The sequence below is a fragment of the Lissotriton vulgaris genome, chromosome 2_2 (assembly GCF_964263255.1).
Source record: "Lissotriton vulgaris chromosome 2_2, aLisVul1.2, whole genome shotgun sequence".
Taxonomy (NCBI): Eukaryota; Metazoa; Chordata; class Amphibia; order Caudata; family Salamandridae; genus Lissotriton; species Lissotriton vulgaris.
Genome location: NC_141688.1, coordinates 90,614,781 through 90,633,809, shown reverse-complemented (window position 1 = coordinate 90,633,809; position 19,029 = coordinate 90,614,781). Strand labels below are relative to the sequence as shown.

Genomic DNA, 19,029 nt, shown 5'->3' with positions numbered 1-19,029 from the left:
GTTCACAGCAGGCATCACGTGGTAGAGGTCGTGGTGCTCAGAATGATCGTTCAGATAATTCGTCGAATTCTAATAACTGTTTTGATCAACGTGGATCATCGCAAGGACGATCTGCGCAGTACAATGTAGGCGATTATTACGTCGATCAGGGAACTGACGACAGTAATTACTAGGACAGCCAAAGACAAGGAGAGGGAGTGGTATCAGTTCCGGTTGATCAGAGAGGGCCTTACGTCGCAGTTGCTACATCGGGTGTCGTTGAGCCTTTTCTGTTGGACACTGGTGCAGCGAAAGGTTCTATTATGCATTCGAAACTCCCTGGGGCACCTTTGTCTGGCTTAACAAATGTTTCCGTTGGATTCTCTGGCGCCCCCGTTAGCAATCCAGTTTCGCGTCCTTTGCCCCTTACAATTGGGCCTCGTGAGCTTCAAGCTCCGTTGATTTTGACTACTGGTTGTGGTGAAAATCTTTTGGGCCTGGATTTGCTTAAACGTTTGTATGCAACTCTGTATTGTTCTCCTGCGGGTGTAAAGCTTACGTTGGGAGAGAGGGTTGTCTCACCTATGTATTTGTCTCTCGATAAGCTTCCACCGGAATTGAGTTCTCTTCCTGCGTCTTTGTGGGCAACAGGTCCCAATGATGTGGGCCTGCTTGACATCTCCCCTTATGTTGTTCAGTTGAAATCTAATGTGCGATTGCCACGTATTCCCCAGTACCGTATCTCTCTTGATGGTGAACGAGCACTGTTAGCGATCATTTATGATCTGATCGAGAAAGACGTTATTGAAGAGACTCGGGGAAACGTGTGCAACAGCCCTGTACTGCCCATTCTTAAACGTACTGATCCTTCAAAACCGCCTGTTTATCGTTTTGTTATCGATTTACGGGAGGTGAACAAAATTGTGGTTCCTCAGTTCCCCGTTGTGCCTGACATCACGGCGCTACTGACTCTGATTCCAGCTTCTGCATCGTGGTTTTCGGTGATTGACTTGAAGAATGCGTTCTTCAGCATCCCGATTGCAGAGGAGAGCAGAGACCTTTTCGGTTTCTCTCTCGGTGGACGCAGCTTCCGGTTCAAACGCGCTCCTCAGGGCTACTGTGAAAGTCCATCGATTTACAGTCAAGCCTTGAAGGGTCAACTGGATGCGTTTAGGTTGCCGGCTGGTGCGGCCTTAATCCAATACGTCGATGACCTATTGGTGGCTGCTGATACTCAGGACATTTGCAAAATTGCTACGGTGTCGTTGCTGCAACATCTCTGTGAGTTAAATCACAAGGTGTCACCTTCTAAACTCCAATATTGTTGTCAAGAAGTAACCTATTTAGGTCACTTATTGTCAAAGGAGGGAAGGCGGTTGACCCCAGAGAGGATTGCAGCGATTGCGCGAATGGCTGTGCCAACAACCCAAAGAGATGTGCGTGCCTTTCTAGGTATCACGTCGTACTGCAGGCAATGGATTCCTAACTTTTCATTACTAGCGAAACCATTAGTGGCTCTTACGTGCAAGGATGTTTCAACTCCTTTACCATGGACGGACGAATGTCAGACAAGTTTTTCTGAATTGCGTGATTCATTGTGTTCGGCTCCTGTGTTAGGTACTCCTGATTACAGTAAGCCATTCACATTATATGTTCACGAGAGGGAGGGTTGTGCTTTGAGTGTTTTAACGCAACCTTTTGGTGGTAAGCAACGTCCATGTGCATATTTTTCCTCGACCTTGGACCCGGTAGCTAGAGCATTGCCGAGTTGTTTGAGAGCAACAGCGGCAGCTGCGGTGTCCATCCGACAATCAGCAGGACTGGTCATGGATAATATGCTTACGGTGATGGTTCCGCATGCAGTCGACACTCTTTTGAATCGTACGAAAACTCAGCACTTGACAAGTGCGAGATTGTCTGGGTACGAGTTGACGTTGCTGGCAAGTCATATCCAGATAAAACGTTGCAATGTTCTGAATCCGGCGACTTTGTTACCAATTAGCTCAGAGTCAGATGAAATAACAGAACATGATTGTTATTTGAGGACAGAAGAGGAAACAAAAGGTCGAGTGGACCTTAAAAACACCCCATTGGAAGACCCAGATGGAACGCTGTATGTGGATGGTTCATGTTTTAAGTTGCCGAATGGCGATGTGACTACTGCTTATGCTGTTGTAACGTTGAATACTGTTGTTGAGACTGCAAGGTTGAATCAGAATTCTGCCCAAGCTGCAGAGCTGATCGCTCTCACTAGAGCGTGTGTGTTAGCGAAAGGGAAACGTGTGAATGTGTTTACCGACAGCCAATATGCGTTTGGCGTCGCCCATAGCTTTGGACGATTGTGGAGAGAGAGAGGTTTTCTGACATCGCATGGTACGAAGATTCAGCATGGCCAGCTTGTGAATGATCTTTTGGATGCACTTACGTTGCCTAAGCAGGTAGCGATTGTTAAATGTAGTGCGCATCGTAAGGTGACGGATGATGTTGGTCGTGGTAATGCGTTTGCGGATGAGATTGCTAAGGAGACTGCCCGGAACCTTAGCACTCGAATGTATGTGACGAGTTCGGTTAGGTGGCCTGCAGAGTCGAGCATGTGTGAAGACACTATTGAGAGTGTGAAAGAAATTCAGAATGAAGCCACCGAGACTGAAAAGACGAAGTGGAAAGAAAGTACGGGAAAGTTGGATGCAAATGGTTGTTGGATTGATTTATCGGATCAGAAAAGATGGATGTTGCCTGATGCGTATGTGCTGGCTGTTGTCACAATGGCGCATGGGTTAGCACATATTAGCGCGAAAGGTATTTGTAAGTTGCTGTCCCCTGTGTGGAAGAATGATGGTATCACGAAGTGTGCTGAACGCTTGGTTAAGAACTGTATGGTGTGCATGTTGTATAATCCTGGCAAGGGAACCCCAACTCCTCCTGGCAGTTTTGCTCCCCCTTCATGTCCTTTTGAGGTGATTCAATTGAACTTCATCCATATGGAGCGATGCAATAACCTGAAATACGTTTTAGTTGTGGTTTGCGCATTCTCCCGATGGATTGAGGCCTATCCTCTCAAAGACAATACTGCTTTGTCTACTGCGAAAATCCTACTGAAGGAATATTTTCCTCGGTATGGAATGCCTAGAGTCGTGTGGTCAGATAACGGAAGTGAGTTTGTGGGGAGTGTGATGAAGAGTGTGTGTAAGGGCCTTGGAATTAATCAGAAATTCCACAGCGCCAATCATCCCCAGTCAGCTGGTTTGGTTGAAGGGTATAACGGCACCCTTAAACTGAAACTAGCAAAGATTCAGGCTACGACTGGTCTCTCGTGGCCTGACGCTTTACCTTTAGCACTACTGTCAACTAGGGCGACTGTACACTCCCGAGTAGGGCTTAGTCCCTATGAAATAGTGTTCGGTCGTCCTGCGAATGTTTGGGGGGTTCCTAGGCCAGGTGTGTTCTGTGATCTTGAGTATCCAATGTTGATCGATTATCTTCATGACTTGACTGCTAAACTGAGGTTAATTCACCAACAGGTTTACGACGCACTGCCGACGCAGACGGAGGGTCCAGGCCACCAGCTCCAGCCCGGAGATTGGGTGGTGACGCGGAACTTTTCGCGCAAGAACAATTTGGATCCGAGGTTCACTGGACCCTACCAGGTTCTCCTTGCCACGAGGACTGCTGTTCGTCTTGAGGGACGGAAGAACTGGGTGCACGCCACCCACACGAAGAAAGTCCCTATTCCTTTGCCGGCAGACCCGTGGGTGAGGAGAGGCATTGCATCAACTGAAACCGAAGGATTGCCGGCGTTTGTACCTTTTAGCGACGCACAACCTGTCGGAGAATCCTCAGTGCAGCAGAAAGACACTGTTGAACATTTGTCATCAAAAGACTCAAGACCAGAACACTCAACTGATCAGCAGGACGTCGTCTCTTCAACGGATCCTTTGTTTGACGAGCAGACACGTCCTGGGAAAACCCGATACTTTTTGCGATCTAGCACCAAAGACTAATAAAAGATCCTGCTTTGATTTGTTGACAATTGCATTATCCCGTTTTCCGTGATCAGTTTGAACATTCATATTATTGTGATTATTTTTGTATATATACATTGAGTTTCGTTCCTTATACCTTTTTGCTTCCACAGCTGAGAAACATTGTTTTCGCATATATATATATTTGTGAAATAAAGGCCGTAGGGCCGCGCGTGTACTTCCTTCTGGTTAGCAGGTCTTGACACTAGGTTAAAGACCGTCGGTTCCTGGGAACTCCTAGGGATTGACTGCTGCTACACGGAACGAAGTGCGTCAAGAGACGTTGCGGACGGTCGTAGGGGATGGCGTTTTCGAAGCTGATGGACTTGGAAGAAGCTCAGGCACAAAGATTCAAGTTGCAACAACTCAGTCGTACCAAATGTTTTATATTCCAAGTGTTTGTATTATTCTTGACTGTTTCTGCATTATTGGCGGGTGGGGTGTACTACATGATGTTTTGTTTTCTATCTCCTGTCTTACCTACTCCTACACCTGATCCTAAACTTACCACTGTTGCATCTCCCCATTCTTTTCACGTCCTACCCGAACACGAGCAGGCTAGACGTGCAGAATTCCGCAATAATTCCTTTATTCAGCTCCTTCACCAGCATCAGTTAGTGGTTAACACTACTAATTGTTGGGTGTGTGGGTTGATGCCACATACCACGGATAAGGGAATTCCATATCTGGTGTTACCGTATAGTTCCCAATGGTCTGCTCGAGCATTTCAAACAATGTTTCGAAGCGCACTAGGTTTCCACCCCATTCGAGAACCACGTTCCCCCTACTCTGGTCCTACCTCGTATCAAAAACCTTTGTCTATAGCAATAGAGGATTTAGATAGCGATATCTATGATCCCTCGCTTATCCCAGAAGAAGAGGTACAAGCCTACAGGGTCCTGAGTAGAGGCGAGTATAGTGTGTTCACTAGTGAAAAACAGCTTAAAAGCTCACCTCCGATATGGGTCGTACCCCACATTGGTAATTTTTGTCTAATGGGTCGTGGCCGAAGATCGAAAGCCCGACTTGGAGAGAGTGCTTGCACTGAAAATTACATTCTGCCGATGGTCTCGTCCCCTGTGTTTCTGGCTGCCAAGGGTACATACTTTATCTGTCATGATCGTGCGTATGCATGGTTGCCCTCTGACTTCATGGGCTCATGCTTCATTGCAAATTTGTTGCCTCCGACGTTCACTGTAGATGCAGATTATCACAAGACTAGAGTTGTGAGAGGCGTAATTAGCGAAGAGGATACTGCCGGTCAAGAGGCGGGAGACTTTTTCAAGGGTTTCCTCCCGTTTTGGGGACCTATGGTTAATAGTAGGAACCTGAGACAGTTGACTCGAGTGGTAGAATCGACAGCTAATATTACTGCCAGTGCCCTTGGTAATATCACCACAGAACTTCAGGCGGATAGACTCATGACGTTACAAAACCGTATGGTTTTAGACGTAATCTTAGCAGATCGAGGTGGGGTATGTAAGGTGATCCATTCGAGCTGCTGTATTTTCATTCCTGATAATGCTCCGACTGTCTATCAAGCCATCTCGAAGTTGCATAAAATCTCCGAATCCATACACGTGGATGTAGGGGATTGGACGCTACTCGGGTGGTTTTGGGGCTTGATGTCGACTTGGGGTTGGAAGATTCTGATGATCATCGGAGTTGTCGTGGCGTTCCTGTTCACATGTTGCCTTTGTGTGCAGTGCGGTCCTGCCTTATGTGGCCTTTGTGCTACAACGTGTATGAGACAGCCGCCTGTTACCAATGGAACTCGGTTGGACAGAGCTATGCTACAGCAACATCTAGATGGTCTGATGAATATCGAGTATGATTCCGACTAGTGCTTGCCTACATGAGGGCAAAAGGAGCGTCTGAGGTTCCGTGACAATTGTAAGTGGTGTTTTTGACTCGCACGAATATAGTCGAGTCTGGTATCTATGAACCGCAAATGACGAGTTTAGTGGGTGAACGCAGTTTCGCTGTGCTAACCTAAACCGTTCGTCTGTTACGTGGGTATTTCTATCTGTACCCACGGGTTCCATCTTAGATACGGCATCCATTTTGTCTCTTGCCCTCAAGTAGCCAGCGAACGGACGTTGTCCGCTTCGCGACCCTGGGACTCCCAAGATATTTGCGGAAGACACATGTCCTTTGTAAGTGTCTTTATGGCGAGGGGGATGATACTGTAAGGCAGATGGCGCCGCTCGAGGCTCACCTTGCCGTACCGGCTTATTGTCTCAGCCGTGCATCTCATTAGGCACGTCCCTTTGATGCCTGTATCTCGTGTTTCCCGATACCTCCCCTTTTACACCCTTTCCGATCTCCCCACTGTCTCCATCTTCCTCTGCACCTGTCCTTGTTCCTATTTCGATCTGTTTTACTACTGATTGGAATGCACTAATGGTGGGAAGATGGGTTTTTACAGTTGGGAACCGCCAAATGTTTCCGCACTTATGTTCCGGACCTTGTGTGTATCAAAGTGACCAAAACGACCCCTCTGGGGGATAATTGTGGGAACCGGGTCATAAACTTTTGTGTCCAATGTAACTCTATGGGAAAATCGTGTATAAAAGGAGCGATCCGCAGAACCAATTTGAAGCAGTTACTCTGAACTACACTGGTTGTACTTCCGTGATTTCTGTGTTTCCCTGCAGTAAATAAACCTTGAATCTTTGACGCCGAAGGAAGTGTCCCGTGTCTCTGTGATTCGTACGCCGGAGCAGGTTACCCACGAAGGTTTCAGGTATGTGCCCTGGCACCGCTGGGTTCTAAATAGCCCAGTCCTTCACTACTGCTTGCACGTTTCTTGATACGCGAGTCTCTGTTTTACGGTAGACTGCTAACTAACTTTGAGAACCTTGTAAAACTGATATGAATCATTACCATACGAATAGACACATACTGTTTGTTCACGCTGCAGCCTACTGTAGGTCTCCTTGTGATAGAGGTCTCTATATATACGCTTGGTATATCGAGCGTAAGCTGTGATGGGTGATTCTGACCATCTATTTAGGTTGTCATTATACACCACAATTTACAGGTCAGCTTTAGGGGTCCCTTGTCCCTTGTCTGCACTTTATACACTGTAAGTCCTTACTTCTTTGGTAGACCCTCTGGCACTTCTTTGTTGTTTCGTATCCGTGGGGGGCATGTCCAGAGCTAGGTCTCTAAATATTCCCCTGGGTCCTACCTCACCGTAGTGTTATTTGTTATTCAGACAGGTATACAATCAATGCCTCGCTCAATAGCAATATATCCTACTAGACCCCACCCCAGCGCCAAGAAACAGACTGGCGCCACTCTCTATTTACTGCTAAAGCATACGCACTGATCCCTTCCTCATTCACCAAACTCTAATTTTTGCTTGGAGACCCCTATTGATCTCTTCCTCATTCTCTACCCTCTACTTACCGTTGAGAGACTCCCACTGATCCCCTCCTCATTCATCCCTCTCTAATTAACACTGGAAGACTTCTGTTGATTCCTTCCTCATTCACCACTCTATAGTTACTGTTTTTAAACTCCTACTCATCCTTCCTCTTTCACCATGCTCTAGTTGCTGTTGGGAGACTCCCAATCATCCAATCCTCAGTCAACACTGTCTGTTTACGGCTGCGAGACTCCCACTTATCCTTTCTTCATTCATTATTTTGTAGTTCCTTGTGAGGGGACTCCCATTGGTTATTTCCTCCTACACCACTCCAGGGTACAACCTCTTATACTTCTCTCACTCCTGTGATGTGAACATGATTAGGCATGAATGTACCTTCCAGTTTCTAAAGAGTGAATCCCACGCATTGGACTCACAGATCTTGACCGGTCAAACTGTTGGGGGCTGGTGGACCCTCTCCGGTATTCCCGCCAGTTATGATTCATGTAATCAGGCTCTGAATATCCGGTGGAAGGCCGTGACAGGACCTGAAAGAGACATGAAATGGAAACACAGTTGGTGGCACCATACCGATGTTTGGCTCTTTTGTGCATAGTACTAAAACTCATATTTCGGCCTCTATTTTTAATACTAAAGTGACAGAGAAGTGTTCTATCTGGGACCTAGGTCAGAAAAGAATGCAGAAGGTGGAACAAATGAGTGTTCTGATGAAATGAGTTTTGAACAATAGAAATATTAATCTGCCATTGCCAGGGCTCTCTCTGTAGGTTCTGATTTGTACATTTCTTTTAAATTTTATTTTCACCATCTTCTTGGAATGCTAGGAGTACTTTATTAATGATGAATGGCAGAGGAAGGGAACCAGTTTATGTTAATCATGCTGTGCTGTGGTTATTTCTGGTTTATCAAAAACAAGGGTACCCCGTTAAATGAACCAGGGGTTATAATTGCGGCATGCGGGGCATCATCCTCTTATAATGCACCATTGGGTGCTGCGTGGCGCAATTCAACTTACTATTTCATACAAGGGCTGGTGAGTACATCATGGGGAGAGAGTTCTTCTAAATTGGTTTCAGGGATAGTGGGTGGTTCACTCGAGTTCCAAGGTATCTGGGATGTGCAAGGGGAGAGAGTTTGCGATTAAAATAGTCATTTTGTTCTCTTACTTAGTAGTTACTTGGCATGGGGGGTCCTTCACATTTAAAATACAGGCGTTCCGAGTGCTTGTGTGCGCCAACTCTAAGGTGGAGTAAAGGATTTATTAGCGTTTGCTTAGTTAAAGCTGAAAAGCTCTCAAGGGTAATACTCAATCTCTTACTTTGTAATTATTTGTCAAGGAGATTCTTCATCATTTAGGTACAGGCACTCCAGGTGATAACTCTAGAACAAAAGTAAGGGTTAATTTAGCCGATGGTCACAATCTGACTTGGTCAGAGTTCAGTGCAAGTTAGAGCTTGTACCCGGGGTCCTTAGTCTAAATAAGGCATGCATGGTATATTTGTTGGGTTAATGGGAGATTACCAACATGTTTTCTGAAGCGAATATGCATCAGGTTAGACCAAGAATAGTAGTTCAAGCAAAACCATAAAGGAATTTGCTGAGAATACATTAAAAACCATACTCAGTGGATCGCTATTGTTTCCGTGGTTCTGTGCGAGAGCTACACTCTGTGATAGAATTACGCTACACTTTTACATGTGGGGCATTGAAGTTACGATCAATAATAAATTAATTACTGGTTCAATAGTCGGGCGGCGCCTCGGGTGAGATCTGTAAAGAAAACCGGCGGGGCTTAGTGGGGGGGCCAGAGGATCTCAATCTACATTAATACATGTTCAAGGCGGGGGGCTGGGAAAATGGAGAGGGCACTTACTTAATTCTCTTACTTCACGGCAGCAATGGCCTTCCTGGTCCTCGCGTGGTAACGTCTAACGCTGTTACTGCATTGGGAAAGTGAAAGAGGTGGCCGCGTAGATAGGTATAGGTGGCTGAAAATTGTATATCCACTGCAGAGGTTGAACTCTGCCACTCACTCTGAACTGTCAACAACGTTGTAGGCTGATCCTGATGCAACAACTTGCATCTGGTTGACTTCCCTGAAGGAGTGGAGGGCCCTAGACCCACACAGTTTCTTATGGATGATTTGGACTCTGGATTCCAGGCACAGAAATCTCCAATTGCTTTATTCTGGAAAGGGCACACCATATTTGGTCCCTCCCCATTCACCAAAGCACTGCCAGGTCCAAAAATATAGAGATTTTGTAACATTCTTGAGTGCAACACAGTACTTTGAACAGTAAGGGAAATCAAGGATATAAACCCTGAGTCCTCAAAGATATTAATCTTCACAGACAACACACCAAAAGTGAAGCAAATGAAAAAATCCTTCTATGAAGTGGAGTAAAAAAGCTGAGATTGATGCAGCTGCAATGTATCTTGTTATATTCAGCTAAGCTTAAAGTGTTGCACCAGGAATGGTCTTACGTCTTTGAAATACATGAGAGTGCCCGGGAGTAGGTGAAGCCGAGGGGGAATGATCATGTAAGACATAATGGTTCTGCCTCAGGTGGTGTGCCCTCCTCCCTTGTGACTGAGGTGCCCACACACTGCAGAAGAAGACACCATTTGGGTTAGAAAAGGTGAAAAACAGAGCACTTCGACTCTTCCGTGTCCTCTGGATCCAGTATTACTGATGATCATGGACCTAAGCTGACAGAATGTCCGCAGCATGGCTCAGTCATGGTGCTCGCTACATAAATGTGCATAGTGACTGCAGTACATTGATGTTTGGCGCCTGCATGGTGGCTAGCACTGGCATATGTATAAAAGTGGTCTTTGCATTGGTAACACTTACAATGGGGCCATTACAACAAATTAACAAGTGAACTGTTAAGAGAAACAGATGCTTCATGTTGGAATGTATGAGGTGGGGGAACTTGGATGTTGGGATGAATTGGGAGTTTTTATTAACTGCTGCAGCACATGGAGACTCGCACAAAATGGAACAACATGCACGGGGTTTGTTATTTGTTGGAAGAGGTACATTCTCCAGGTTTAAAGTTCTTTCATAGAATGTTAATTGCTTGAAAAAGGCTGTTTTGCACTACATTAAAAATGCAGCACCTTGCATCATCCTCTTACCAAAGATGTGCTTGTTGGGTACACAATACAGATTTCTGGGAGGGTTTGGATCTACCAGAGTATTCCTTAGAGGCTTCAGAACAGGGGGATTTCGATTTTATTAGACAAACATTCCCATTGACAGTGACTGATGTTTGTAATGATGCATTGGGAGATATGTGGCTGTCTCTGGTTAGAGCGGCTCTCCTGCACTATAGTAAGCATTTATATTCCACTCACCCTAATACAAAGTACACTGCAAGTTCTTACCGGATTGACCTTTGCGGCCCCTATGGGTATGTTGCTTAAGGGTGAAAATTTAACCTGTGATGGACGCCTTAGTTGGCAAAAAAGGGCCCAGGTCTGCTGCTTGACAAACCACGCTTCTTTGTTGGGCATCAGCATTGAGAATGTCTGGAGGCTGATGCACTCTACAAATGACAAATTCAAATTCTACTCTAGAGCAAACAGGTCTCATTCTAGACTGACCCCTTCTTTATCCTGGCAGTTGAGCTACCACAGCTTACAGGTGCTAGTATATTTCCCAGGTGTCTACTGGATCATTCCCCGGCTGTGCTAACAATGGGTAGACCTGTGGGGCACACAATGTCAATGGCTCCTTGGTGACATTTAGACAGGTATTTTTCCAACCGAGTTCTTGCAGACACAATGGAATATCTGGACACAAAAAGAAGCTCTGTCCCCCTCAGCAATGTTGATGTGGGAGGCACTTAAGCCAACCATTAGGGGCAAGATTATTTTGCAAATAACAAGTAAGCACAGGAAAAGAAACAGGGACAACATGGAGTAAGAAATTTCAACCCTCGACTTGGAACATAATATTGCTGAGAGCACAGATACAGAGGCTCAGTGGAGACTGGAGGTGACTTGAACGTCCCTTCAGGAGAACTTATGAGACACCGCCAAAAAAACATGGGCTGCCTCACAGCACCGATTATATGATTTGGGAGGCGAGATCGGTAAGTTAATATACTGGTTGGCCACTCAGGAAACTGAGTCTAGAGTAATAGGCCATATTTATGACCCACCATGAGGGCTAGTCACCAAGTCAGCCGGCGTTGCAGCATTCACTTCTTACTATAGATTACTATAGAATGCAGTATCATAAAATACCCATCCTACAGGAGGAAAATAATAACCCGCTCATTAACAAACTTCCTGTGTCCAAACCGCAAAACTCCAATAGGGTGGATATGAATCTTCCAATATATAGGAGGAACTCTTGGCAGTGATAACACAGGTGCCAACTGGGAAAACTCCTGGCCCAAATGGTTTCCCCTTAGAGTTTATTAAGAACAATTGTACTACTCATGTGGAACTATTGTTGGCAATATTTCAGGAGGCACTAAACACTCACCAATACAACCAGCACGGTGGGGTAGCGGGGTCAGCATAGGGGTTGTATTGACAAACCTTCGATGGACTGTGCCTCCTACTGGCCTATTTCTCTGATTAACGTAGAGGCAACCATCTCCACAGTGTTTACTGAAATAAGATAGGAAGTTATTATTAATCTGGGGTGGTCAGTAATTAATGGAAAAAAGGACACACTGGATGTTCTCTGCTTTGCATTTCACTATGAGTTGTTCTAAGAATTTTTTTATTTTTAATGTAGTGCAGCTAAAGTTCTTAGAGGGTAGGATGGTGGCATGTCCTCTTATGTTATAACAGCTGGCAAAGCTTGCTTTAAAGGTCTTGGAAAGGATGTGAGTTAGGATGACCTCGGGCTGGCCCTTGTACTAAGTTTCCGTTAACACTAACATGACCTCTGCCACCTTGATGGATGGTGGACCGCCTGCCAGCGTCTCAATCAGGCACTAGGGAACCTAGTTTTACCTAACTTCCTCGAGTTATGTTTTGGGTTGATGTTTTGGAGGATGTGAGGAGGGTAATCACAGTTGAGACTATGGTTTTGCCCAGTCAAGAAGGTAGTTGGGAAGAGAGCAATTTTTTAAATGTGAGGTTTGCATTCCATGCAAGATGAACATACTCTCCCCAAAATCAGCAGAAGATTCTAGTCTCTCCACAGAGAGATCTACATCTCTCAGGTCTCTATAGGTCTCAGCTGACTGCCCCAAAATGATAAGCAGCTGTCAGAGTGCTGATAGCTTGTGAGCAGAAAAAAAGCACACTCAGCAAGTATGGCTCTTCTCAGGATCATGCAGGAGAAGACTCATAGTTTGGGAGCCGTCAGGTGGTCTACAGAATGGTCTACCCAGAGTCAGGAACCAGATTTACCCTGGTTTGTAGAAACTGCATTCAGAACCAGTATCTCCCATAGAAGTTGATGAGACACTACTGAAGATGTCAGCGCTGGGCTGCCCCAGGATATGACAGACAGATATGACAGGATATGCTATGTACTCTGTGGAAAGGAGAGTAGCCTTTGAAAGCATCTCCAGAATGCTGTCAGGAATCAGCATCCACCAAGCAGCAAGCAGCGCCAAATATAGACTGAAGGGCTCAAAGAGCAATGAGATGTTCCTAGGAGTCAAAACAAGGTTAAGTCATCATGAGTGAGGATTTGAGGGCGTGAGATATGTAAGTCCACTAGTCAGCAACAGGCCATAAAATTGATTCAGTGGGTCACTATATCCTAAGAAGGCAACTAAAGCTAGGAAACCCCTCACCAGCTACAGTGATGAATGATGAAGCTTCTTCTGTTCACCCTAAAGATAACTCCAAAAGATTATAGCAGAAAGTAGTGAAAGTCTAGTGGAACTAGATCCAAGGTTGCTACTCACATGAGACCACATTGCAAAATGGCCCTGATGAGTCATTCATGTGTAAACTGATGCTATTTGGTTTAGTTTCAGCATCAACCATATTTGAAAGACTAATACATCCCTTATTCAAGGACAAAGAATATATCACATACTTCTAGCATGATATATTATCATTCAGATTATCCAAAGAAGATCATAATGTAACTTTATGGAAGGTATATTCTGGATCTATTATCCTCTTTTGGATTGATGTAGGGTTTGCGTGTTAACCGCCGGAAGTCAGTTATATTCTTATTGGTGGCTCTCATGCGAGGAGATGCGCTGGGCCTCCCCGAGGTTGAGTTCAGCTGGGAAAGAGAGCATTTTTTATATTTGGGTATGCAAGTAGCTTAAGACAAAAGGAAGGGACTAGAGGCGTTTTCTTCTATCCAACTGCCGTCTGGTGAAGTGCGGGTGTGGGGTCTAATGGTGTAGATGCTGTAATGTGAGATAAAAATAGGGCTGGGAGTACATAGAATGGACAAATTCTATTCTGGGGGTCTCCTGTCCTAATTAAAAACAGTATAACAAGGAGCTGTCACGTCCACTGTGCGTGTCTATATGCTCTTGTTAAAGTGTGTTGGTCAACATGTTTCTCGCTAGTGGTGTATGAACCCTGCGATTCTTCAGGACCTAGAAATTGGAGCTATCTACAAAAAAATATATATATTGACTGGTAAACAATTGTTTTTTTAAATAAGTCAAGGATAGTACCTTTACCCTAAGTCTTCTCGACCTGCCTGGATCTACCCACTCTTTGTGGTCCCCAGGCTTCAACAGTGCCCGGTGGAGCCTATCACACGGCTCAGCTCATGCGATGCTTCATGTAGGCGTCCTTCGATCTCCCCTCCTCTCCCTGGACCCGGTGGACCCGCACTTCACCATACGGCAGTTGGATAGAAGATCTTCGACAAAGAGCCCCTTTTTAAGGAGCCTGTTGGGGATTGCACCGTCGCCCCAACAAAGAGCAGCCCATATGATGAAGCATGACACCTGAAAGGTTGTGTGAGGGCATTATGATCCAACAAATGGATCCCCACTACTAACTTCTCTAGGGAATAGTGAGATCCAACCTCTTGGCGTCTCCAAGCCGCTACAGTTTTTAGAGAGGATCTTCATAGAAATCCCTTTTTGTATTATGCAAATAGCTTCTTTGCAAAAAGCTCAATACGCATTCAATATGGGAGTGGTCAATACGGGCCTGAAGGAGTCTGTTTGATTCTGGACAGACTCCCCCTCTCAGTTGTCGGATGTGTGGCCGTGGCAAGGATGGTAATGCTCCCCTGTTACCATTATTCACTCCAAATCTCTTTCTGCAGCATTGCAAAATCCACATTCGACACCCTGAACAGTCTCCTAATCTCATTGGTGTGGGCCAGAGGATGCAGCAGGGTAAAACTCTAAATACTTAGATATGGACTCAGGGGGACTGGGACTCCCAGATTTCAGACTTTACTATCTTGCGGGATTGCTGTAATATGCGGCATAGTGGTGTGCAGAGGGCCGCAATGTAGAAAAAGAATTACTGACAGACTGGGGCAACAGGACAGAACTGCAGAGATATCTCATGATGGGCTCCCGGACCCCTGGGGAATGCCCGCATATAATCGGACAGGTAGCAAGCGGTTATTCTGGTTATCCGCGCGGCTCCATGTGCTAACTCACTCCCACTTCAATGGCTACAAGGTATCCACCAAATCCAGTCAATCATGGATATTATGTAGTGGTATAAAGGGGGATGCACAATGGCTGGGTCCATGTATTGTCTATCCTTGAAGAAAATGGGTTGCCTACTACTGACACAATGTGTAAAATTGCAATAAAAAGTGTCGATTACCTAAGGAGCTACATTTGCAAAGAAGAAATAGTGCCTAAAACATGCTGGATTTGGGTGATGGTAGGAGCATCCAATCCCAAGGTTAAAAATCGATTACAATCATTCCATGGGGTGGCATCATATTATTGGAGATTTGATCCAATGATCTCAGACGAGACTGAAAATATTTGGAGGTTAATGACAAAAATGGTACTTCTGAAAGATGCATGGCCTTGGTCGTGGGTTTTAAATGCTGAAGGAGAAATAACAAATGCAAGTTGGTTATCATGACCAATGTAAGGTCTGGGTCAAGGGTTTGGTATCAATGATTTGTTATTCCCGTTATTTGCAGTGGAGTGCCCAACTTAAGTCTGCTTACATCTTTTTTTTATAAACAACTTTCTTGATTTTTACAAAACAAGAAAAAGGAAAAGAAATTAGCAAAGACAGCATAATTACACGTTTGTGCATAAGACATAATGGGGTTGTTGGTATCGAAGTAATACTGTAAGCACAACAATTGAGCACTCTGCATAATGCGAAGAAGCAGGCTGCCAAAGACAAGAGTCCATCCTCACGGATCCCACTACCCCATTTGATCTGTCCATTTACCCCATACTCTTTGAAACTTGGCCGGGCATCCCTTGGCTTTAAATAAGGGGTTCTCTTGAAAGTCTGCTTACATCTTAAAATTCAACCTGCCGTAGTCGTCTTTTAGAGTGTCAGTCGTGGGTATATAACACCAGGCATGCAATAAGTAAGCCATATTATTAAAAGGCAGGTTTGTGCTCCTGTAGCCTGCACTCGGGTGGTTACATGGCAGTAAGACCCAGAAGGTCACGTGTAACATTTCACATTAAGGTCTGCACTGCAAGGGCGCATGTTCTGTAACCCTTGTCATGGCACTCAGTACCACAAGGATTAGGCTGGTAATACACAATCCAAGTCCTCAGCGAAGATCAAAAAAGGGTATAGTAAGGTGAAAAAAGGCTAGGGCAAACTGAAGGAGAGGGGTCGCTTACTCTGAGACTGGGCACTGCAAGGACAAAGAGCTTTCTCGAGCACTCAAACAGAACTGAAACCTGGAAGGGAGGTATCCAGTTTCTGATAGGATGTTCAGAATTGGGGATATTAACAATAGTTCAGATCATGATCGATTGAGACATAGTTGAAAGTCATTTGATGTTCAGTATCCCCTGTCTTGTCACCCAAGGCATCATTAGCACTGCCATGAAAAGGTACAATGAAGACGTACTGCCAGTGATAATAAAGACAAAAAAGTGAAATAAATAAATACAAATTGGACTGTGGAGGGGTACAGGAAGAATGGAGGAGCGGGGTGAGGGGAACAATTAACCACCGATGACATGAGTGAGTGCTAGAAGCAAGCAAGGAGAGGTGGGGAAACAACTGAAGGAATGCATTTCAAACGCAATCTGTGGTATGGGAAGGGATTCAGAAAGCAAGAAATGCCCTGGGGGCTGGAGGCAGACAGTACTACTAAGTGTCCGTGGGCAATGGTGTGAAAGTGGAAGCACCATATTGGAGTGGGAAGTGCACGAAAATGCATGCATACTCAGGATATGCTAGAAGAAAAGGACAGTAGTTCCCTGAATATAAACAGTGGAAGGAGACAAGTCACCCAATAGGAAAATAGTAAAGAAGAAACACTCTAGAGGCGGGACAAACAAAGAATGAGGAGGCAAGCCATTGAATAAGAAACAGGGAAATGAGATAGACAAGTAAGCCATCCAATCAAGAGCAAGAGGCTGAGCCAAAGCCTAACATATGTACATATTTCAGTGTAACAGAGCAAGAGGTCTTCGGAAACAGATAGATAAAGCTGTCTCTAGGCAATACCAAACAACAATCCTGCGTCCTCGCTACACCCACTCTTGTGCCTCTCTTTCTAATGTTTTAGGCGAGGGTTTTCGGGAGAGACAATTACCTTGAAGATGGTGGTGAACTGCTGGAGTCCACCACCAACTGATCTGCCTAAGACCTTTAATTTGCTTTCTTAGTGATGAAGTGGTTGTGTCCGGGTGCCTCCATTTCCTATGAATTGTGGATCCCCTGCTAAGGATGGTACAATCTCCCCAGTGACACCAGTCTTTGGGATCACCTACATGTCTCTTTGGAGGCCTTGTGTCTCCTCCTGTAAGTCCAGGAGGCCACCTCTAATTTAGAGCATGCATGGGGGGCCTGGAATGACCATACAACAACCCACCTGGAGACCCAATGATAGCGGCGTCAGTTTCAGTGCATCCTTGCTTACCTCGGTTCGGGTGGAGTATCTGGGGGGGCTGTAACACTCCTCGGAATTCCTCTCCAGCTCTGATAGCACAAAGGGTCTTGATATCTCAGGTGCCACTCTGCTGCACCCCAGATCCCTCGTAGTCCAGAGGGGGGACTGCCTGCCAGAGTCCGATCCATACTGGAAGCCCCCATTCGGGCTGTAGCGAGAGGGCAAGCTGTAATATCCACTGCAGCTTCGTTGGGACATTTATAGGGCAGGGGAACCAAGAAAGAAGATGCAGAGTCCTGGAAGCAGCATCTGGTGGCTGGGTCCAAAGACTGCTCTCTTCACTGCAGCTTGCAGGTAGTTGGAGCTCAGTGACTAGACCACAGGAAATAGAGATGAATGTCCTCAGACAGAACCTGGAAAAGATACAAAAAACGGAGTCAGCTGAATTAATCAAATAAAGAATAAAAAATATTTAGGGTTTACATGTAAATTCACCCTGCAAGGGGTGGCATTTGCTCTAGTGTGCATTTACTATATTATAATTCTACTCTTTGAGTTGCATCTTGATAAAACCTCAATCCCTCTCCGGCTGGCGATGGGGCAATAAAAGTGCAGGCACCTCACTATGGCCTTGATGCATTCGGTAACTACCAGCTGTGAAAAAATCCACACAACTCATCAATGCACTTTGTGCGGAAATACAGCACATTACGCAATTCAATGGAGCATTTGTAGTTGAGGCCTACATGTGAGGACTACATCTGACGGTGGATGAAGGAGAAATGCTTGTGTCTGAACATGTCCATGTCAGAGATCCACAGGTCATGAAATCACTAGCTTCAGCTGGCCCCAAACTCAATGCCAGATTCACCTCTTAGCCACAAGAGTAAATCTTCTAGGTATTCAAAGTAATGATCTCCTCTCCTTTCCCCAAAAGACCGAAGTTGGAGATATACAAGACTACGGGGCATATTTACAAGGAAATGGCGGAGCTGTGGAAAAATTTGCAGCACTGCGCTCTGACATTTACAAAACGCAGGGTTGCACCTTATTTACAACAATATAGCGCACTCTAAAAAATAGCTGCCTAGCACCAACACAGAAACCCTTGCGCCATAGGGCAAGGGTGCCAGCATTGCATGGAATGATTATTTATGTCCAGGAAGGTGTCCCTCCCTCCACATAAACAATCACTAATGCTAACTTGATACTTCTATGTGTGCTGCCTCCTGCAGCACCAGAGTAGTAGCAAATCACCATTATTTAATGATTGTTTATGTGCAGGAAGGAATACCTTCCTGCACATAAACAATTATTAATGACATTTTGCACTTTCTATGTGTGCTGCAGAATGTAGCACACATAGAACAAGCAAAAACGAGGAGAAATCAAAAGTATTTCTCCTTGCTGCTACTGCAAGGTGTTTGTTTTTGGCGCTTTACACATCCTTGTAAATCTGAGGCAGTGTCAAAAAGCAATGGTTGTTACGGTGGAACGCCTTAGCAACACCCATTGCACTTCCCTATCAACTGTGTGAAAGGGCACCATACTTACAAAGTGGCGTTAAGCCACAAAAAGTAGCTTTATGCCACTTTGTAAATAATCAATCAATCAATCAATCAATCAATCAGGACATTTGTATAGCGCGCTACTCACCCATGTGGGTC

At 45.2% G+C, this 19,029-nt stretch overlaps 1 protein-coding gene across 1 annotated transcript in view; it reads right to left on the bottom strand.

Annotated features, from left to right (window-relative positions):
* The window catches only part of LOC147729064 (uncharacterized), a 274,377-nt gene extending 256,632 nt beyond the window's left edge, over positions 1-17,745 (bottom strand). Inside the window, exons 1-2 of the mRNA XM_086959346.1 lie at positions 17,393-17,745; positions 7,771-7,922 (exon numbers count right to left, since the gene is read on the bottom strand). Coding sequence (XP_086815472.1) covers positions 7,771-7,922; positions 17,393-17,620 — 380 coding nt within the window. The 5' untranslated portion in view covers positions 17,621-17,745. The remainder of the gene's footprint in view (positions 1-7,770; positions 7,923-17,392) is intronic.
* Between the last annotated feature and the right edge of the window lie 1,284 nt (positions 17,746-19,029).